The sequence below is a fragment of the Carassius auratus genome, chromosome 8, assembly GCF_003368295.1.
Source record: "Carassius auratus strain Wakin chromosome 8, ASM336829v1, whole genome shotgun sequence".
Classification (NCBI taxonomy): domain Eukaryota; kingdom Metazoa; phylum Chordata; class Actinopteri; order Cypriniformes; family Cyprinidae; genus Carassius; species Carassius auratus.
The window spans coordinates 30,164,742-30,188,330 of NC_039250.1; the positions used below are offsets into that span (position 1 = coordinate 30,164,742).

The 23,589-nt window shown below is 40.6% G+C and overlaps 1 protein-coding gene across 1 annotated transcript; it reads right to left on the reverse strand.

Annotated features, from left to right (window-relative positions):
• Positions 1–104: 104 nt before the first annotated feature.
• On the reverse strand, positions 105–23,107 carry dcaf1 (ddb1 and cul4 associated factor 1). Its single transcript, XM_026270704.1, has 25 exons — positions 22,917–23,107; positions 21,861–21,981; positions 20,170–20,246; positions 20,016–20,089; positions 19,813–19,926; positions 19,589–19,726; positions 18,278–18,748; positions 17,796–17,897; positions 17,335–17,493; positions 17,075–17,254; positions 16,512–16,721; positions 14,361–14,530; positions 12,214–12,338; positions 11,009–12,074; positions 10,428–10,646; positions 9,113–9,311; positions 8,254–8,336; positions 8,069–8,153; positions 7,711–7,944; positions 7,421–7,514; positions 7,189–7,293; positions 6,830–6,903; positions 6,502–6,594; positions 5,673–5,952; positions 105–977 (listed from the first exon to the last, which is right to left on the reverse strand). The coding sequence occupies exons 2-25, from the start codon at positions 21,974–21,976 to the stop codon at positions 919–921; spliced, it is 4,527 nt and encodes a 1,508-aa protein (XP_026126489.1). The 5' UTR covers positions 21,977–21,981; positions 22,917–23,107; the 3' UTR covers positions 105–918.
• Positions 23,108–23,589: the final 482 nt, after the last annotated feature.

Consider the following 23,589-nt stretch of genomic DNA (forward strand, 5'->3'; position numbering starts at 1 on the left):
ATTTATTGAAGTGGCAAGCCATGTATATTTATTTGATTGATTCCGTTTGATAGCGTTGTTAATCTAAGGGATGTCACTCAGAAAAAATAAGACATAAGCAACTATTTACTCTGGTTTAATTATAACATTTATTGTAAAAATATTTTTAATACATTTTGTACACAATGTTGCCTTCGATCTTGACTTTGGAAAGGCATGAACAAAAACGTTAAACCGTAAAGTAAATGGAGGCTGTACACAGATGCTTAAAAATGTTTAAGCTGCAAGTGCAACTGTTAACTTCCTTCGAGAGAAGCCAACACTGCTGCAGATCTGAGCATAATGTCAGAGGTACCACAGGCCTTCAGTCCTTTCTGTGAATTCAGTATCAACGGAAATTATTGCTCATTAAATGTGGTGCAACATCTCAATCTAATCAGTCAGCCGACAAAAGGGAGCGATTTCTTGTAAAATGAAACAGAACAAAACTACTATTCCAAAAGCAAAAACGGATGAACTAAACACAGAAGCACTAGATTTTCAGATGAAATCAAACTGGAGATCACCTGAGGAGTGCTGGGCAGGTCAAAGGTCGTGAGCATGCACGCATCTCCAGATGTAAACAGTGTATTTGAGCTACCCAGAACCCTCTAGACAGCGGGGCTCAAACAACACAAAACACGCTAATGGTGCACATGTGCCAAGTGTTGAAAGGACACCACCCTCTCCAAATCCATCAGTACAAGTTCTTTAAAAATGAGAACTTCACCAAAACCAAACATCAGACAAATTACATTTGTTTCATATGCAATGTCCTTCCATAAAACTATGTTTGTTCACAATTTTCCTGCAGGTCCGTTCGGGGAAGGGGCACACGACCTGACACCCATCCGCTGCTGCCATCCTGTGACATCATCTCTCAGATCTTCTCACTGAGCATCACTCGTTCAGGGAAAGGATGATGTCATCGTCCAGGTCTGAGTTATCGGAGCTGTCCGCTACAGGAACAACAACAGAACAATGTTTCAGAAAAACAAAAACTAAGAAAAATGAAAGAAAAGCAGCAATAAATGAAACAAACATGAAGGGTCACAGGTGACAGCAAACAGCTGCGGATACTGTATAACCTGTCAGCATCAGAGTCCGCTCTTATAACGGATCCGAATCTGTGACTGTTATCACCTGCTAGAGGCCAAAAGTGAAGAAAGAATGAATATAATCTCAACTGAAACAAAACAATCTAACAAAGATACTGCACGTGTTTCAGCCACATTGCTCTGAAGAAAGAAATCTCTCCAATGTATTCACAGGATTAGCGTCACTTCACTGTAGCGGTTAACAATAACGGTTGATCAATAGATCACATGTGACTAATCACCAGCAACAGAGAGACGTTTTTCTGTTTGGATGATGTAAGTTCGGTCATTTGTGAAATTTCGGCGACATTTGCAAACAGGCCTATTGCTCATTGTCACTAGTGTTAAAATGAATGAAGAACAGCTCACACAGAAGTCATTCAAACTCAAGGGAAATCTCTGTGGTGCGGTCATAACTCAACGACAGCGCGGACAGGTGTGTGTGGTCAGTAGTCTTCAAAAGCACAATTGCACATGTTCAGGCAGTGTGACTAAAGAATATAAAGACAGCGATGTGCAATGATTCTGGGCAATAGTTTGTTCACATGTTTGTTGCAGAGCGGACCATCAATGTATGCTTTCTGAAGTCGACGTTGATGCCACCTTCACATAAAAAGTCAGAGGTATGGGAGCATTTTAGATTTCGTAAGCAAGACGACGACGATAGTGTTGTGGACAAAACCAAAGCTTTTTTCATCTTGCATCAAACTTGTAAGCCTTTGAAAATTAGAGATGGGTTCTGTTTTAATGTGCCCAAGTGTACCTAAAATAAGAGTTTAATTATACAGGTTTGTGGCTCTTAATTACCCAATTGTGAACTTATGTCCACTGTTCTTTTGTATCATTTCAGGCCGGGCTCGGGTATGTGAAGTAAATGAGCGGTCATGTGATGTGTTTCGATTAGCGCGAGAAAGATGCGAAAATGTATGCCGAGTAGTTGAAACGGAGGCTTGCCTCTGACGATTACGTTTTGGTAGCACCAGCAACTAAAGCAAAGTCTGAGGCGTGGAAAAGTTTTGACCTTGTTTATAATGAGAATCCCCGAATAATGAGCCAGAGGGTTATATGGGCTAGGTGCACAAGATGGCGCCGGTGAGCTTCAGCGACGCGAGTGTGTGTATACTTATTTCCGGTCTTGCGACGCTCGCATTGACTGTAAGGGAAACTTACATACGAAACTTGGCTAGATGTATATAATTAAAGATTTTCAAATTTAACAGCCGATAGTGGTATATCAAAAACATGGGGAAACATCCTCCCTATATTTTGCGTACCTCTGTGTGGAAATTCATCAAGATACAACCCGGAGATTGCGTTATTCTTCTGTTGATTATGCGGATCAGCGTCAGGTCAGGTCCACAGGGATTTCTTTTTTCAAACACAAACCTCTCAAATATGCAATACTTTTCATTTTCGAAGAGCTGGTTTTGTTCTGTTATGTAAGATAAATGTTTCTGACTGTCAAACAAGACGCACAGAGATTTCTGATAAAGTGTTTTATTAACTTTATTTGATATAATTTATAACTAACTGTACAATTAAATGTAATATAATTATGGTAGGTTTGCCTTAAATAAAAGATCGCTGTTTGCATTCATGTGTGTTTTTATCTGTTTATTTGTTTTGTGAAAGATCTGCAGCATAAATCATTATCTGTCTATGAGTAGCCATTGTTATTGTTTTGCATTAATTATCAGATTAAACAGATATTAAAATTAGTCACGTATTTTTTACTGTGTAAAATAATCTTGTGAAAATAACGATGAAACAGACTGATGTATGTGTACAATTGAGAAATGGATACTTCTGAAGATAAATCGCAGCCCACGTCTCACGAGGTAAATATTTAATATAAAAAATAATAATAACAATGCAAACATCTTCGAGAAATAAGTAATTTGTACAGTATTGTTCAAAATAATAGCAGTACAATGTGACTAACCAGAATAATCAAGGTTTTTAGTATATTTTTTATTGCTACGTGGCAAACAAGTTACCAGTAGGTTCAGTAGATTGTCAGAAAACAAACAAGACCCAGCATTCATGATATGCACGCTCTTAAGGCTGTGCAATTGGGCAATTAGTTGAATTAGTTGAAAGGGGTGTGTTCAAAAAAATAGCAGTGTCTACCTTTGACTGTACAAACTCAAAACTATTTTGTACAAACATTTTTTTTTTTTCTGGGATTTAGCAATCCTGTGAATCACTAAACTAATATTTAGTTGTATGACCACAGTTTTTTAAAACTGCTTGACATCTGTGTGGCATGGAGTCAACCAACTTGTGGCACCTCTCAGCTGTTATTCCACTCCATGATTCTTTAACAACATTCCACAATTCATTCACATTTCTTGGTTTTGCTTCAGAAACAGCATTTTTGATATCACCCCACAAGTTCTCAATTGGATTAAGGTCTGGAGATTGGGCTGGCCACTCCATAACATTAATTTTGTTGGTTTGGAACCAAGACTTTGCCCGTTTACTAGTGTGTTTTGGGTCATTGTCTTGTTGAAACAACCATTTCAAGGGCATGTCCTCTTCAGCATAGGGCAACATGACCTCTTCAAGTATTTTAACATATGCAAACTGATCCATGATCCCTGGTATGCGATAAATAGGCCCAACACCATAGTAGGAGAAACATGCCCATATCATGATGCTTGCACCTCCATGCTTCACTGTCTTCACTGTGTACTGTGGCTTGAACTCAGAGTTTGGGGGTCGTCTCACAAACTGCCTGTGGCCCTTGGACCCAAAAAGAACAATTTTACTCTCATCAGTCCACAAAATGTTCCTCCATTTCTCTTTAGGCCAGTTGATGTGTTCTTTGGCAAATTGTAACCTCTTCTGCACATGCCTTTTTTTTAACAGAGGGACTTTGCGGGGGATTCTTGAAAATAGATTAGCTTCACACAGACGTCTTCTAACTGTCACAGTACTTACAGGTAACTCCAGACTGTCTTTGATCATCCTGGAGGTGATCATTGGCTGAGCCTTTGCCATTCTGGTTATTCTTCTATCCATTTTGATGGTTGTCTTCCGTTTTCTTCCACGTCTCTCTGGTTTTGCTCTCCATTTTAAGGCATTGGAGATCATTTTAGCTGAACAGCCTATCATTTTTTGCACCTCTTTATAGGTTTTCCCCTCTCTAATCAACTTTTTAATCAAAGTACGCTGTTCTTCTGAACAATGTCTTGAACGACCCATTTTCCTCAGCTTTCAAATGCATGTTCAACAAGTGTTGGCTTCATCCTTAAATAGGGGCCACCTGATTCACACCTGTTTCTTCACAAAATTGATGACCTCAGTGATTGAATGCCACACTGCTATTTTTTTGAACACACCCCTTTCAACTAATTCAACTAATTGCCCAATTGCACAGCCTTAAGAGCGTGCATATCATGAATGCTGGGTCTTGTTTGTTTTCTGACAATCTACTGAACCTACTGGTAACTTGTTTGCCACGTAGCAATAAAAAAATATACTAAAAACCTTGATTATTCTGGTTAGTCACATTGTACTGCTATTATTTTGAACAATACTGTACATTTACATATTTGGTAAGATAAAATACATTATATAGCTGTGTATACACACCATGAGTTCAACTTTCATTTCGTGAACAGTAGTGAACATTAGTGTATTTAATTCATTCACCGGACCGAAACATACAGGTTTCAAATCCACTGGCTCAGTTAACATTTGTAGTATAGTGATAATAGCAGTGTATATCTTATTTGCATATTAAGTGATATTATAAATCCTGTAAACATATAGAAGGTAATATTTGGACTTCTCTGGTTCTCTCCACTGACTTTAAGCACAACCGGAAATACCTACGCACACACTCGCAAGACCGGAAATCCAAGATGGCGGAGATACGCAACTAGCCCATTGCTGGACGCACCATCAGAGAGCGCAGGAACGCGCTGAAGCCATCTACAGTGGATTCAATCATTTTCCTCAAAAAAAAAAAAAAAAAAAAAAAAAAAAAAAAAAAAAAACCCATGTAGGACTTACCTAATCTTGGTGAGTAAATGTTTTTCAAATAATAACTAAATATTAATCGATTTGAGAGCTTGTGAATCGATACCCAGGCCTACATGCCTGAGAGAGCAACTTTAAATCATGTAAATTCAAATGTCATACTTGCGTCATAATTCACCATGTACTGTATATATTATTAGTGATAGCTAGTGTTCATTTGAAAAAAAAAGTGATTTCCAGTAACTTGCTTAATTAGTTGAGGTCAAACCAACTTGTTGATAAGTTACTGGTGCTAAATTCCATATTGATGCATACATAATTGTAACACTTAATGCTTAATAATACACAATTTAAATACATTTGTACAGGAGTCATTTACTACACCATGAGCTGAAGAAGGGAGAAGGCAACTCTGACTTGTTAATAAGAGATCAATGTTCCTGTTTTATAAAGCATGAAACTTTTCTCCAGTATTGTTTGTTCTCTTTTCATTTAACTTACATTAAGCTCTAAGTGTGTGATAGAGAAATCAAGTGTTTCTGCAGAGAGCAGCATGTGTGCGTCACTCACTGTTGTCTAGAACAAGCTCTGCATCTCGCTCATTGTCATCAGAATCATCATCATCATCGTCATCGTCGTCATCATCATCATCGTCATCATCGTCTGCCTCTTCATCCAGCAGGCGAGCCACCTCCTCATCATCAGACGGAGAGAAATCCTGCTCTCCATCCTCCTCTTCCTCTCCGTTATTCTCGTTCTCCAGCTCCGCCAGCAGCGGGTCGGTATCGATGTCATCCATGTCATCATCATCGGAGTCATCGTCGTCCTCTTCATCCTGATCATCCTCCTCCTGAATTAAACAAATGTCTTATGATCAAGTTTAAGGTGAGCAGCCTCACTGATGATCCTCTTATTTCCAGAGAAACTATAAAACTGTGTAGCACCTGCTGCTCTGCACATGTGCTTCTTTCTGAACAATCCCAGCATCAGAAGTAACGGCTGAAGCCACTGATGTTCAACAACATCCTCACATTCAGATCTTACGTTTGAGTGCATTTCACAAGCAGAAGAGGTCGTTTTTTTATGGTCAATCTAAACTGAACTCAGCTCAAGGTGTGCACTGAGAACAATGACAGTATTGCCTTCTGTAGTGATGCTTTATAGTTATATATACACTTTAAAACATATATTATTTTTTATATCAGAACAGCCACTGATAGCAAAGGTGAATGGATTCTCGTATTACATGTGAACTATTAAGGCTTGACAGCAATGACTGTCAAAAGCTTCCACAGCTAATAGATAAAATAGTTTTGAGATCACAATTAATGAGTTCATAATTTAGTTTTCTACACAGAAACTGTTCAAACGTATTTGATGTAGTTTGCATCAGTCTCACCTGATCTTCCTCATCCTCTTCCTCCTCAGCAAGTCTCTGGCGCCCGACCTCATACAGCCGGCACACAGTGTCCATATTTATTGAATCCTGATTCTGTTACACACATTCATAAGAACACACACAGTTTGTGTACAAGAAGATTGATAGTGTTCAAATAAAAGTAAACTCTACAAATCTACGATTCTATTACAGTAAAGACATTTAAACAATATTTTAAAAATGTTGAACTGAACAAGTATATAATTTAAGAACAAAATCCCAGAGTTTAGGTATCACTGGCATAACACAATAACTGGTTAACTAAATAGACAAAATAAAAGCACCGTGCCTCAATGACGGCAAGATAGCAGTCTTTAGTGTCTGTGCACAGGTCAAAAATGTTCCTCTTCACATCAATGGTGGCTGAGAAAGCAAACACACCATCATCAAGATCTCCATCAGTTTCACCATCTTACTAAAATCTTTACAAAAAACATTTTAGATCATTTCCAAAGCACATACCGCGCTACTAATCAAACCATTTTAAACACAAATGTCTAATTCCTTTACAAGATGCATCTCTCTGCCTTATTGTTAACAACAAAAATATTAATGACAGACAGAGATATTAAACATTCGCTGCAACTTTTACAAAAGCCGATATATATGAACCGAGATGAAGAGAAGAGAGAATAAAGACAGTCATACCGATGGGTTTATAATCGGTGGCATCGAAGGTCCTGAAGGACGAGCCGAACGGACTCTTCATCTGCTGCTCCATCATATCATCCTCATCATCAGCCTGCAACATGGCTACAACACACTCCAGAACATCAGCTAACTGCCATGACATCCAAAACCTCAACATTTCTTCTGAAGCAAGAGAGCACGCCATTTACATTTACAATTTGAATACTGTGTGTGTGTGTGTGTGTCTCACCTCCATAAATGACTGTTCCATTGTTGTTGAAGACAATCCTACACTGATCGAGCGCTGGTACTGTGTGAAGAAGATGAAACGTCCTCAAATCCCACTGGAGCGCCAGTTAAAGCACACAATGCAGCAAGAAGAGGTTCACGCTTTAAACATCGCATTAACACTTCTCCAAAACAAGAGCACCACTTTCTACAATACATAACGGACTATTGTTAATAATCACCAAATTAACTAAAACAGAGGAATCAGAACAACAAGCCACAGGCAGTGGTTTGAGGAGCAGAGAAGGATACGATCTCGGTGTTGATGATGACCTCTAAACCATTGGGATGGAAGACACCGCTGATGTTCATGTTGAACTTGTCAAACTTATGGATGGCCTGAGAGGTGCGGACGTCCCACATGACCCCGTCGTTCAGGACCAGGTCATCCGTGGGGTTAAACGTGGCACAGTTGCGCTTGTAGTTGTTGGCTAGGTCAGGGTTATTGAGGGTCAGGAGCTTCTGTCCAGACTGGATGTCATATATCTGCAGAAATACACAGACAAAGCTGCTCACGGGCTGGAACAGAATTATTATACACATTATATTCTAATCAGACATTCAGTGGAAAACAAACACAAAACAGAGTAATGGTAAAAAGGAGACTTGCATGTGCGATGTGTTCTTTTGTCCCGATGACTCTGTCCTGAGAGAGTTTGCTGAACTCCACATAATGATCGTCCAGGAACGAGTGCCTAGAAAACAAAAATGGGTGACCAATGGATCAAAAAAAGTGAAAAATCATCATTTCGATTTTTAACAATTAGTTAATCACTAATGGGCATGCTGACTCACTTCATAATGAACACGGACTTCATTCCCCACAGCGCTGATAAAGGATAACTCCAGGAAGCTGAAGTCAACAGCAGGGAACCGTCCTGACACACAGACAATACATCACCATCTACCATTAAAAATGCATTTACACAGCAATTACCACGGCAAACTTTGAGACTAATGGCTGATGTGGGTCAGAGCAGCTTTCAACCAGAACTATATCCTACAAAGAGGAAAACCACCAATACCAATATATACACTGCAATTACAGGCCAACTGTAAAACCACAAAACTCATACAGTATCCATCATAGCCTCCCACTTTAAAAGCACACTGTAAAAAAAAAAATACAACTTTCAAAAAGTTCTACCAACCAATGTATTAAAAAAAACAGCCTGAACAAAGACTTTTTAGAAGAAGTCAGTTTAATTTGATATTTGATAGTGTTTGTTCAAAACTTATCAAAATGTTCTCTCAACTTTTTAAACCGAGACATCTGAACAAACAATTTTACACTGAACAATATTCAGAGGTTAAAACACAAACTCAGCCTGAACTTTTTTCCAAGGGACGGGTGGGGCATAGTAATGTTACGTTGATTGAAAGCTCCTCTCATATAATTTGTATACCAACTCATAAGGGATACTTTTTTATAAATATAGCTCTTTGGTTGCTCTGACAGATCTTTTAACTCTCACTCAGTAGACTGAATTTTATTCACTAGATGAACTAAAGTTTTTAAGTGGTTGGTTGCTAGTTAATTTAACATGTTGAGTGCAATAGATTGTCTTTTTTTTTGCATGTGCATGTTGTGGTGTTAGAGCCCTGGGCCGAGACAGTTCAAGAACCTGAGATGCATGACTGTGTGTGTGTTTACTCTGGAGGGCTCCAGGTGTGTGATGGCGGAGCTGTGGCAGCTGTAGCTGGCTTCCTCCTGTCCACTGAACACATTGTAGAGCTTGAGCTGTCCGGTACACGTGCCCAGCATCAGGAAACGCTCTCGCGCTGAGAACGCACAACACATGAAGCCGCTCTCATCCTCCTCAGCCTCCCTGAACACAGAGATCGGCCGAAACCTGGACACATGGTCACAAACAGCAGAAGATTAGCATGATGACACTCCAGATGGTGAACAAGAACTTAACTCATTAATAACAACATCGTTAATAAACAACACAGACAGTACAGAGCTGGACTTGGCTACTGACTAGAGTATGGTAGAAGTATGAAACGTAACGGTATGAAAATCTCAGTTATAGTGAACAAAATGATCACAGTATTGTTAAAATGTGCTGGAAATGTTCAAAAGGTACTGACAGTAGCTTCACATTTAAAAGTCAAATCAACAAGCAGCAAATAAGATGGAAAATCTATATATATATATATATATATATATATATATATGGATGATGTCTGGATTTTAAATGGCAACATGACTGTCAGAAGTTTATCTAATAACGTAGGAAATGCTCAAATAAAACTTTGAACAGGTTTGATAAAACGGTAAACCTCATGTTTCAACCTTTAAATAAAGAAAAGGGTCAAGTCAAAATGATAATTGATCAGTAAATGACCATATGCACTTTATCTGAATTGTTTCAATGTGTACAATCCATACTATTTTTTATTTTTATTTTTATAAATCAACTGGTCTATTTACAGCAGAGCAGTTTTAGTCTAGACAGAGACTGTACACAAAACAGCAGGTGGCGCTGGTGGAGCAGCAGAATCACACTGTAACCTCCTGCACAAAGCAGTGTCATGGTTTAAAAAAAAAAAAAAAAAAACGTATTTATTAGTTATTACAGGGAGTGAAGATTAAAACAAAATACCACAAATCTTATTTCTCCAAAGACAGTCAGAACCATCAGAGGAACATTCATAAATTCATTTGTATAGTTCGCGTGGTTATCTTTTAAAACCTTGCAGCTTTACGCCATGTTTTCATGCAAAACAAAACTAGTCTGTGAGACTGTTACTTACAACTGTGTTGGATAGTATTTATTAATACAGAGTTGTTCAAATCATGGTAATCAAATACGTTTTTAATGGCTTTTCTTAACATATGAAACGAATACTAACTTTGGGGAATTTTATCATGATTTATCGTCAAACCAGTAAACGTTACATCTCTACGATCAGACATTTTCTTATCTGATCAAAGCACACCTCACAAATCAGGGTAAGTGTACCTGCTGAAGATGAGATGCCGGTCAAAACAGCCTCCATCAACCCCGCCGTATTTGGGGTAGAGGACCCTGCGTGTGTGGCGAGGAGTGAAGTTGGTGGGAGCCTGGCGCCTCTGCTTGGACTCTGGGCACTGGTGCGGTGTGAAGAGGCTGAAGGGAGGACAGGTGGTCACCGGGTTCTTGCAGCGGGCGTGCTGCTCTCGTAAATACTCCGTTATGATACTGGAAACAAGAACACGTCATACAGCTATGTATGATACATCAACACCAAACTCAACGGCCAAAATATGACTGTCCCCCAAAAACTTCATGTTTTAAATGTGGGATTTCTTTGGAAGACTATGGAAAGCAGCGAGTGCTGCAAAAGCAAGCAGACACACATGGTTAGACAGATTTTACACATTGCTTCCAGTGCTCAGAAATAACAGTGCCGATCCTACTTTCACAGTGTCATCTAATGATTCCTGACATCAGGAGGGCTAGAAGGACCTTTCTAGTTCAAAGAGTTACACTGTACAATCATAACTTGACATGTGCTTAAAAACTTGGGTATGAAACGACAGTGTGAATGAAGGGAAGCACACCTGTCTAGAGAAGGTGGAGAGGGCAGGTGTCTGTCCAGCTGCTTCTTCATGGCCGGACTCTGGCTGAACGCACCATGATCTGATTTCTGCCTCAGTACTTTAGGCTTCTTCCCTCCCGCAGCTGCACAGGGTGACGGCCGCTCCCGCGAGAACACGATGCGTCCGATGAGCGGAGAGCCATTACTGTGGTGAGACACTGCCGGAGGAGCAGGGGGCGGAGCCTGTGAGGTGGAGGGGCGGGGCTGGTGATGAGGAAGCGCGTGGGGGGTGTGGCCTCCCAGACGGGCCGTGACTCCGTTAGTGAGCCGGGGAGTCCGTGGGATGCCAGCGGCAGGAGAAGGAGGCGTCGTGACAGTAACAGGAGTGAACGGTGGCACGCTAGCGTGAGCCAGAGCATGCAGCCCCATGGGCAGCTCGGCTTCTTTCGTCAGCGCTAACGCTGTGTCCGTGAGACCTTTAGATAAAAGATGATTCCGAATAAGCAACAGAAGCTCCTTCTCTGGAAACGAAATGCGCGACTGTGCCACGACGCTAGCCCGCTGCAGCCGCGCCAGGGACACATCTGTGCCGATCAACAAGGGCTTTCCTGACACTCGCTCTATGAGTTCTGCTGCATACTTGCAGAAGCGCACATGCTCGCTGCGCTTGTCCTGAAGCACAGGCTCTTTCATCAGCTGCTGGATCTGTCCGCTGCTGAACAGCGGAAGCTTGCTGATGATCTGTCGCACCGCGGCACTACGTGCTAACCCAACTAAAGCTTTGCACGCCAGAGCACGGATCTGATCGGCATCGGTGATGGGCATCTTGATGGTGAACAGGGACAGCAGGACTTTAATGCCGTTGTTGGACTGAACCACGTTCCACATCTTGGCCAGGACGCTCTCGCTGGCGCGGTGGGTCTGCGGCAGACGGCGACGCGGGGTGCCCGAGATGAACTTGCTGATGCTAGAGAGGCGTCTGTCTGGAGCGCAGACACAGTTTATGATCACCTGCAGGGCCGACTTCTGGATTTCTGCATCATTTACAAACACTTCACCCTCTGCGACGACCAGCACGATGCTCATACCTGCAGAACACAAACATGTGCTTCGGTTTACATACAACCTTAAAATAAGGCCTGCATCTCACACACAAAAAAAAATAATAATAATTTAATTAAACGTGTTTTTTCCAAGTACATCACCACCAGAAGAGCAAATTCTCACCAACAGTGGAGATGGTGGAGCCATTCTCATCCAGCACAGCCACATTCTCCGACAACAGCAGCTGTGTTTTAGGAATGACTGTCAAAATGCTCAGGATATCCAAAGCGTACCTCACCGTGTCAGCCCTGAAACACACATTCACCAGAAAACAAAGAGTGCATTTAGTAACAATTTAAATGTTTCTTTATTATTCCTTTTTTTTTTTTAAAGGGCAAAATCAAGCACAAGAATACTTCAGCATGGGGCCGGCGATATACCGGAATTTCACATTTTCAGTTCTAGGGCTGTAGCTATCGAATATTTTCGTAATCGAGTATTCTACCAAAAATTCCATCGATTAATTGAGTAATCGGATAAAATGTGTTTTTGCTTAAAGTGCAATATTAATTAGACTCCTGGGTCTCCTAAAATGAACTTTTTTTTTTTTTTTTTTTAGGAAAAAAAATATCTTTTTTAAATGCATAGAATGCAATGCATACATCAAAAATAAACATTTAATTATTACCCATTGTTTCTCTGTCTATACTTGTACTGTGAACAATGACAAAAAAGTTGACAGATTTAAGTGCATTTAAGTGCCATTCAGTTGGGGTTTTAGATAAAGCATTTTCTGAGATGCACATTACATTTATGCATTTAGGAGACACGTTTATCCAAATCAACTTACAGTGCATTCAGGCTATCAGTTTTTACCTATCATGTGTAGCCAGGGAATTGAACCCCCAACCTTGATAGCACAATGCCCTACCAATTGAGCAGAAAATTCATTTAATTTATCTTTTAATTATTGAAAATTAAGCAAACTTAACTTTTTGGTAAACAAATGGGATTTACTACTACGGGTTGACACACCTCTACAGTTCTGTGTATGTGATGTAACGTTTAGTGGTTTGGGGAATTTTATCAAAGTTAGTATTTGTTTCATATATTAAGAAAAGCCATTAAAAACGTATTCGATGACCGTGATTTGACCAACTCTGGATTAATAAATACTTACCTTATTTAGTGAGACAGCAGATGCTGAAATCACCAGAGCGTCACGCGCGCTTCAGTGTGTTTAATGAATGAAGACGCGCTTCTGCTCCATTCATTAACACAGACACGCAGAACATGCAGGATTCATATTTAAACAGACTGTTCCTGCTTAATATTTACAGATATTAGTCCGTATCGTGATTTGATGTAAGTGCAATGACCTATTTTGGATTAATTCATTCAAAATTTGGCAAATTCTGTGCCATTCCGCGTTTAACTGTAAATTCCGTTTTTATGACTGGATTCCGTGATTACCTCCGAGTTTTCTGCATCGCGGGAATCACAGGGCCCTAGTTGTGGTATACAGCTCTATAACGCCACGTCGTTCTCTTTACGTTTGCCTGCGCCCTCGAATCAAAACACTGCTGACTCCTTACAGTATGTGACTTTGGACGCAGCGCTTTTTTCCCCCACTATGTGGGTGACGTAAACGCGTTGTCACATTAAAAAAAAAAAATCATTGTGAAAGAACCTGACATGAGATTTAAGATAAATTAAACGAGGCTTCGAGGCAGAGGAATTTGCCTCGAACATTTTTTGTAATCGAGTAACTCGAGGAATCATTTCAGCCCTAATCAGTTCTATAATGATTTACAGTTCCCAACAAAAAGTGCTGTGCATGAAAACAACAAGCCTTTGAGACATTTTAATCAGATTAATCGAAATGAATTAAACAACACATTTTTTTTTCTGAAATAGCGATTATTCCCTCCTTACATTATTATTTTTAAATATGCATTTATTTTACATTCAATCTTGGAATTAGTGTAGAAATAGAGACAGTATATTTGAAGTTATTTGTTTACACTTATTTTCTGTTCTGTGATGAACAGTGGTCGTAGCAGCTGGGCTATTAGCTTATTGGGCTGCTATTACTTTAAGAGCTGCCGCTGCTGAACGTGATGCAGATCTGACGCACTTATTATTTTCTCTCAGTGTGTACCGCCACAGAGCACGCACTATGAGCACAGGACAGCACCTGACAGGACAGGAAGATTCGTTTTACCGTCACAAGGTTTTCAGCAAAACAAACAAAACTTGTTGCATCAAAGTAACTTCGCAGGGCTCCATTCACATCTGTAACTCGCACACCACTCGTAGCGGTTCCTCACCTGCCGTAGTATGTTCTCCAGTCGCAGGCGATAGAAATGAGCTGCAGAAGCAGCTGCACACAGGACAGTTTGTGGAAGACCTCAGCAGGCTCCCAGTACAGACGTGCTGGAGCAAACTCAATCAGGAACTCCACCATCTCCACCACCTGCTCATGGGTGTAGGAGCAAGCCTACCAACATTTACACACACACACACACAAAAAGAGAATTAAAACATCACACAATCTGAATGCATTCCCAGAGACCTCACGTTTGTGTACAAAGCAGGACTTTGGCCTTGCACAAACTGACAAGATTTCCAAGTTTAACTTCTTTCCTAAATTCCCCTATTCTCTGAAAAGTAACACGGGACATCACAGATGTACAGTACGTAACCACCAGTGTTGGGGAAAGTTACTTCTAAAGTAGTGCATTACAATGTTGTGTCTCTCATTAAAATGTAAATGCTTTACTTAGTTACTTTTTATGGAAAGTAATGCACTGTTACTTTAACGTTACCTTTTCTCATCAGTGCAGGCCTTGCTTGTTTGTTTTAATACAAAAAGTTATACTCCTGGGAAATGTAAAAGCCCTTTCACACCCAAAGTGAAATGAATGAGCCTCAGGCTGAAGGAAATGTAAGTGTCTGTACAATAAAAGGTTTGCTTAAACCTTTCAGTTGTGCATTCTCGATTACAGACAGAGAAGGATGCAGGAGACAGAAGTTCAACACTCTTCACCAATAAAAAAAAGAAATATTGTCTAAAGTAAATTTTGTTCATTAGTATTAGTGTTGGGTGCCGAAACCGAATCAGAACGCAGATTCCGGTGCCTCATTTCGCTGTAAGTATTTTCACTTAAAAGAAGAGTGTTCGGCCAGTTATTTATATCTTTTGCTGTAGTGTGTCAGTAGAAATGATCAGTTTACATTTCCAAACATTCATTAAGCCGTTGTCAGACTGCTTGTGCATTTACAATCTCACTAGATTATTAATAATTAAATTAATGGCAAACTGATATTTCCTTCTGACACACTACAGCAAGAGATATAAATAACTGGCTTAAAATCCTTTTTTGGAGTGAAAATACTAATGTGCCTAAGACTGTACTTTACACACAACATTGTTGTTACTTTATAAAGAATGAGCATACAGTAATTCACAGAACTGATTAAAGACAGTGACAGACAGCACTCATCTTAACTAAATATCAGAGAGATTGATAGAGATACAGTAGTAACATTATGTGTGCTTTTGTATTAAATAATGACCCAGATTGTGAAATACATTTATTAGCCTTAGATTAAGGGAAGCACAACTTGGGAAATGAGAGCATCCAAGGAGAAAGCTATGGATTTATTTTTAATATTTGTAATGTTTTCAATGGTTTTTTGCGGCTCTTTTTTTAAGTATCAGTTCAGGCACCGTTTAGGAACCGGTACCATTGTAAAAGTATAGAAATGGCACCGGTATCGGATAAAACTCAAACGATACCCAACCCTAATTAGTATTATTGCATTGTATCATCAGAGGTCAGCAGCGAAGACACAGGTTAATAAAATGGGATTTTTTATTATGTTATTTAAAATTTAATTACAGGTTTGCATCATATTTAGAGTTTGCACTGCACAGTTTTTATTCATTTTCAGAAATACTGAATGTTTTATTGGTTTTTTTTTTATTTGAAAAAAGTAATCGATGACGTAACTTGTATTACCGTATTTTTCTGACTATAAGTCGCACATGAATATAAGTCGCATCAGTCCAAAAATACGTAATGACGAGGAAAAACACATAAGTTGCACCGGACTATAAATCGCATTTATTTAGAACCAAGAGAAAACATTACCGTCTCCAGCCACGAGAGGGTGCTCTCTGTCTTCAGTGTAGACTACAGCAGCAGCATAGAGCGCCCTCTCACGGCTGGAGACGGTAATGTTTTCTCTTGGTTCATTTCTCTCTGTTCATGTCAAATTATAAGTTGCAGGACCAGCCAAACTATGAAAAAAGTGCGACTTATAGTCCGAAAAATACGGTACTTGTAATGTTACCCCAACATTGAAGACTGCAAAGTCCATTTCAGACCACAAACCGTGCACAACATAATCCGGTAGCACAGTGAAGTGGCTGTTGTAGTAAGGATCAGGCAGTGTAGTGTGTTAAACAGATGTACCTTGTAATACGGCTGCGGGTGAATCAGCGCTCCTCCCTCTTTTCGCTGCAGAGACTGTTTGACCTGCTCCACTTTAATGGCCAGGTGAGCCTCAAAATACCTGCGCAGCGCCATGCAGGTGTGTTTGGCAGTCTGTCTGCTAGAGAAGATCTCATCGTCGCTCAACAGCGCGCCCTGGTCCTCCGGGTTCAAGATCTCCAGAGTGCTAATCTACAAACACACACACACTGAGAGGAGGACTACACACAGACAAACACACAAACTACACTCTGCATCCAATCAGTGCAAGAAAAGCATAAGCCTTATACTACTCACTATGAAAAAAAAAAAAAAAAAAATTATATATACAGTACAGACCAAAAGTTTGGAAACATTATTTTTAATGTTTAAACATTGATAAATATGTCCAGCCATGTTCATCACTTTGTGGTTCCCTTAAACATTTGTGAAGTGGCCTGTGTCTTATCTGCAGTGTGTCTGTGTTGCATGTATTTGCAGCGTGCATGTAGTTAAATTGCCGAAGATTGCTCTTAATTTGCAGCGTGTAGTGATCCCCATCCTACCAGGTTGACGAGGCGGCGCAGGCCGTCCTGCTGGTCGAAGAGCTCGAGCACGGCTCTGAAGGAGAAACAGATGGAGAAGAACATGGTGGCGTGACAGCATCCGGAGGCGTGAGAGCACTCCAGGAGCCACAGCGTGTAGCTCACCACCTCGGCCAGCAGCGAGTGAGGCAGCATGCACACCTGACACACACACACACACACACAGCAGTGAGACACAGGAGAGCTCTGGTGGTGTTCACCGCATCAGGACAGCATCTCACCCGCTCCATGGCGTCCTGGTTGTAGGCCAGATAATAGAGGCACAGCGAGACCCCGGTGGCAGCCATGGAGGGGCGCGGGATCTCCAGCAGCTTCGGCACTCCACCGTGAGCAACAAACTCAGCCGCAAACTTCTTATGAAGGAGGAGGGACGCAAGATACTGAAAGACAGAGAGAAAATGTGTCAAATAATCACGGTGTCGTCAGGAGATTTAAACACAGTGCTGGACAAAATGATCAGAACACTAGTATCTTCAGTATTTCAGTCCGTTATTTCTCTCTCTTGCTGTAGTGTGTATTTCCATGCATTAATTTGTCCATTAATAGTAATAATGCAGTGAGAGTGTGTGAGATGTGATCATCATCATCATCTTCAATCCAGAAGAACTGTGTCTCAGAGACGCACAGACCTACAGTACTGTTAAAGTCAGGTGTGTGTGTGTGTGTGACATCTTTCAGGCACCTTCAGGGCTTCAAACGTGAGCTGAACGTCGTTCGATTGTTTCAGGTCCATGTAGTGCATCAGCAGCTCACAAGCTCCCAGCTGCATGAAGACAGCCAACAACTGCACACACACACACACACACACACACACACACACACAAACACAAACACAGAGAGAGAGAAATTACACTCCTTGAGCTCATTAAGGTCAGTTCTTAACATAATAAAACAGGACATTTACACGGGTGTAAAAACAAAGACATTGGGATGACACACATTTCACAGATTTATTATTACATACAAGTTGTCTGCACTCATTCACGGAGAACGAAGCTGTTCTGAGATCACAAGCTGATCGCCTGAGCGAAGGTGTGCTTTCGGGTGACCCGTTTAACATGTAATGTGCCCAAAACAAATACCTTTAAAACCTTTTATTTGACATAAAAGACCTATTGTTTCATGTGTTCCTGTGACCATGATAAACGAGGTCTCGGTCCTCACCTCCTGGTACTCTCCCAGCGGGGTCAGGTACTGCAGGATGAGGCGCTGCTCTATTTGGGCTGTGAGCGGGTGCAGGTGGTAGTTGTTTCCGATCACCCAGGGGCTCATCTCGGTCCAGCTGCTGTTGGACAGCTCACTGAAGCTGCGCTCCGGCTCTGGCACAGAGAAGTTCAGCTTCTGCTTCACTTTACCACCGTTCTCCTTCTTCCACCAGTTCCTCATGAGCTCCACCGGGCCGTCGGTCTCGTCCAGCTCTAACGGGACGGCTGCGGCAGGCTTCATCAGGCCCTTCATGCCTGCGTGCCCTCTCCCCACGCACCTCGCTGCAGAGTCAGGGTCGGTTCTCATCGAGTCGTGAGTCTCAGCAGTGAACTCTCCGTCCACGGCCTCCTCGTCCAGAGGAAACAGAGCGAGACTCGTGCCTGGACGCTTCCCCTGAAGCTCCCGCAGTCTCTGCAGCATTAAAGGAACCTGCCACACACACACACACACACACACAGATTTGTGAGCTTCCCTTTAATTATACGAATACTAAATAACAGTAAAAGCATCAAGACTTTATTCCACAGACAACATGTTTTATATTTCGACTTCTCAATGAACAAGCAGTTAACATCATTAACCATCATTAAGCGTATATATAGCATTAAAATGTTCATGCCACTCATTTAGCTAAGACTAGGAGTGAGCAATATGGCAAAAATATAATATCAGGATATTTCAGGATTCTTTGTCATGTGGGTTTACCATTACTGTAAGGTTTTACTATTAAAACAAAGCCTAAAAAAAAAACTTAAAAAGGCAGACATCTAGGTCAAAGTGGGAGAAGATAAGCTTTATTCAAAAAAATATGAACAAAAATACATATACAAATAAAATAAGGAGTGCTTTAATTTTCTAGTACAGTAGGTGTATTTTGAAAGAGCATTCAAAATACTGAATGAACAAATACAAATAAAACACGTACACTGTTAATAAGTGAGTCATTGGGATTGAACCGAATCATTTAAACAGTTGAATCATTCAGGAACGAAACACAGTCATGTTTCCCAGAGACACAAAACAGTGCCTTTGTTTGGGATTATATGTGTTGGTGAAATAAAGCAAAAACAGGAAACATGGGGTCTATAATAAATCTCTTAATATTGGTTTATGTTTTATTAAACCATATAAAATCAATAACACATTTGAAATCATGCAGATTTTTGGAGAAAAGAAACTGCACTCTTCGAGTGACATTAACGATATGAAATGATATAAATGTACATTTTGTGCCCCCACATCTTGAAGTTAGTGATCATTAGGACTCACCAGGACAGAGTTTTCCTCGCGGTAGTTAGCTGCGATGTCCTGGTTCTCCATGGCTCCGGCCAGCAGACCTGTGGCGTAGATTCGGAGGGGCTGCTCTGCCTCCTGAGCCCATTTAAACAAGCGCTCCACGATGCCCTCCTGTCACACACACACACACACAGAGATGTGAGGACACACGAGCCATGATCTGACCCTGTAGAGATGAACACAGGGGCTCAGCGCACCTTCTCCTGAAAGACCACGGCCGTCTCCAGACCAGGCATGATGTTCAGCAGCAGTCTGCACGCAGCCGTGTTCAGAGACGCCTCACGACTGCTCATCACATACGAGTTCACCAGCTGCGACAGCACAGAATAACACACATACTGAGTAAGTAAATGTGAATCAGTCACAATTCAAACACAAGATGAAAATGAATCCAGCTTACCGCATTCATAAAATCATCATTCTTGAACAAGATTTTCAGCAGGTGTCCCAGCATGCACTCTGGGTCCGCCCGCCCTTCAGAGCAAAGCGAGAGGTTATAGTGATTATTCTTCTATCTGTGAGACACACTGAATGAGGTGAACGAGGAGGATCACCTGGATGACGGTCATCAAACGGGTCAGGATCAGCTTTATGATACTCCTCCGTCTCCCGTTCAACAAGCTCCGAAATCCTGCAGAGGGTCAACACATCACGGATATGAGCACAGCAACACTCCAGAGGCACGCTTTAACACATTCATCATCACCGTCTGAAAACATGTTCTGTGTGAGTGTGAAGGAGCGCTGGGAAGAAGAGGCGAAGGCTTTACGGTTAGCACTCGACTAAACCTGACACACAAGAAGAGCACATCACAATACATTACTCTAGCACTCGTTTAATTCTATTCTTAAAATAAAACTGGCCTCTTTTAGACTTGCACTATTAATTTACTAACTGCTCGTTTTCTTCAAAACAAACAAACGAAAAAATAATAATACCAGCTTCTCTAATGTTTAGTTTTCCTATTAATTTATTATACAATTAACAAAAGCAAAAAAGGCCTCGAACACAAGCTTGCTCTATTCTTTTTCTATGTTTTCTTTTTATTACAAAATAAACTTACTACAATGATTTAATGACCCATTCGTAAAATATGAACAAATTGTAAAAACAAAACTTGTGATTTTGTCACATAATTAATTAATAACTGAAACAGCTGGAGAGCCCCAGTTCTCACGCATAAGAACCCAACCGCAGAATTTCAGCTTCGGCCTCATGTATAAAACTCGACCTAGATTTCATCCTAAATGTGTGCGCACACACAAGCTAGATTGTGTCCGTATGCAGGTTTTCAGATCTATAAAGCCATGCGTACACCAGAACCTGAACAGAATTCCCTTTATAACACCCAGTCAGCAGAAGACTGTGTAGCCATTTATGGAGCTTAAAACAGCTTATCATTTCCATCCATGTGACACCATGTTTAACACAGTTAAGGACACAAAACATTAGCAAAATATGAGGTACAGACTATAAATGTGTTTTACAGAGGCCAAATGTGCCCCGAAGAAGAAATCCAGGAAATGAAATATCAGAATTAAATATAAAACAATATATCGATATATGCAAAATGTCAAAATCCATAACGTGTTTAAAGAAATATCTTGATATATTTTAAATATCGAGATATCACCCACCCCTAACATATACAATGTATAGTTTATGTGAAGACTGTTTTAAGTTCACTTAAATCTAAAGTTGTCATTTTTCAGAGCCTATTAAGTGTAAAAAAACAATGGCTTTCTATTATACTGTAATGTTGAAAGGCTATAAATACTGGCTAAAAATTAGGGGAAATTAATTTAATATATCCTCTTAATATATCTTCATTAACAGTAGGCTACTTAGCAAAAAGATTCCATTAAACCGTATTTAAAACGCACCATATTTATGTTATTTCTTCATAAATTTGGAGGTTTTAATATGAAATTATGATAAATATATTAATAGGCAATTACATTAAAAAAAGTATTTTTTTTTTAATCAATTGATAGCACTAATGTTCAAACATGTTATTGTTGGTATAATATTTATTTTAAAGCTGAATGTGTTTTTCCGGCCCTCAGAGGAAACTAACTGAACAGCCTCTGTCTCTGTACAGTGTGCTCATATTTAACCCTGGTTTATCATTGATGTATTTAAGGTCTGGTGACAGTGCTGTCCAGCTACGGGTGATGAGGTCAGGTGACACTGCACTGATGCAGGGGTCAGCGCGGGGTCATGGGGTCAGCGCGGGGTCACTCACTTGGTCAGTATGTTGAGCAGGTCGGCCGTTCCTCCCTGCTGTTCTCTCTCCCACTGCTCCAGAAGAGCGCTCAGCTCCGCTTTAGCGTCCACACCTCCCTCGCCGGAGGACGCCATCGGCCCTGCACACACACATTTCAACGGTTTAGTTAAGTCCACTTAAAAGAAGACACTTATTATCCTCCATACATGATGGCTGCCTGTGATAGCAGACAGTGCACATTACTTTACCAAGCGTTTGGCCCTCGTTCTGGGCATCCCAAGCTGTTGAAGCCCTTTCACAACCAAACTGTGTGTGTGTGTGTGTCCTAAACTACCAAATATAAAAACAAGGAATCGGCCTCGATAACCTATTTCTGAAATGGTTTTTAAGGAGAGATTGAGATTTAATCATTTTAGTCTTGAAAGCTTCCTCCAAATTAAAGTCAAAGTCCAGTGTTGTTTTGGTGATACTGATGTATATCCATGAGTTCACTGGGCACCTGTAGATGTTAGCGCGCGCACACACACACACACACACACACACACACACACACACACACACCACCTCAGGGCTTCTCTACGTGCAGTTTTAGGGCCATGGTGTATGTCCTGACAGGATCATAACATCACTTATGAAGTGCAGAGTGCAGGAAGTCTTACTTTGCTTTAGAAAGCTTACTATACCGATGATGGACCTTAATAAATATCTGAATGTATTAATAAGCTCTTTATTAACGTTAGGTGGTTTTGTGTCTAAAGTTGAACAAGAATGAAGTGCTTGTACTTCTGGTTTATAAGAGTCAAAGACCCACCGGAAACACCTGCTAATGAAAAGCGAGCGTGTGGACGATAAACCGGTAACCTTACAGAAACACTAATAATCATATAACGTTAGTACACTAGTGTTTTGACTGTTTCCAGAGCTAATACGCGCAGTACTTTTATCGTACATGTATGTATACATCAGCACACTCTTCCTAACTTCACATTAATCAGACTCATGACACCACGCATGTAAACAGTGTTCCTAGTGCTGTGTGCCACAGAGTGTGCTACTGAATCCGCGAGCACTCACCTTCAGCGCACACAAACACACGCCTCGAGATCACTAACAGCTCGAGGAGCAGAGACGCGTCACAGGCCGTTATAACCTCATGAACCGCGTCGCTTCACAGCTCATGACACTCGTGTCTGTCTCGAGCAATGTGCTGCAACTTTATTATGGCGAGCTCTAAGCACGTCACAACCCGACGACGACAGGAACTCGTCGATGACGTCAGACGCAAATGTAGAGCCCTGTCCAATATGGAAGACTGACAGGGCCAAAAGTCATGTGTGTCCTCGTCAAGGCGACAATTTTTAACATGTTTATTTTGTATACTCTGATAGTGTTAAGGCGCCATTTCCGCCGCGTTTCTTTAGTACGTGTAAAGTCGCAGTTACTCTGTAAAAATAAATAAATAAAAGCACACATATTCTGACCGTGTTCCAGCATGGTTTACTTTTTAAAGCCTATATATTTATTTCTGATGTTCTACGTAAGCCTCTTATTATTATTATTATTCTTATTCTTATTCTTATTATTATTATTATTATTATTATTAGACTACATTTCTGAACGCGGCTCCTCCGTTTTGTAAGTTTTAATACGAAATTTAAACAATAAATACAGTTCTGCCGAACTTAATGTGGCGTAAATCGTGAAATGTATCGCTTTTAAAGCCAGAGCCACTGATAAATAGCTGACG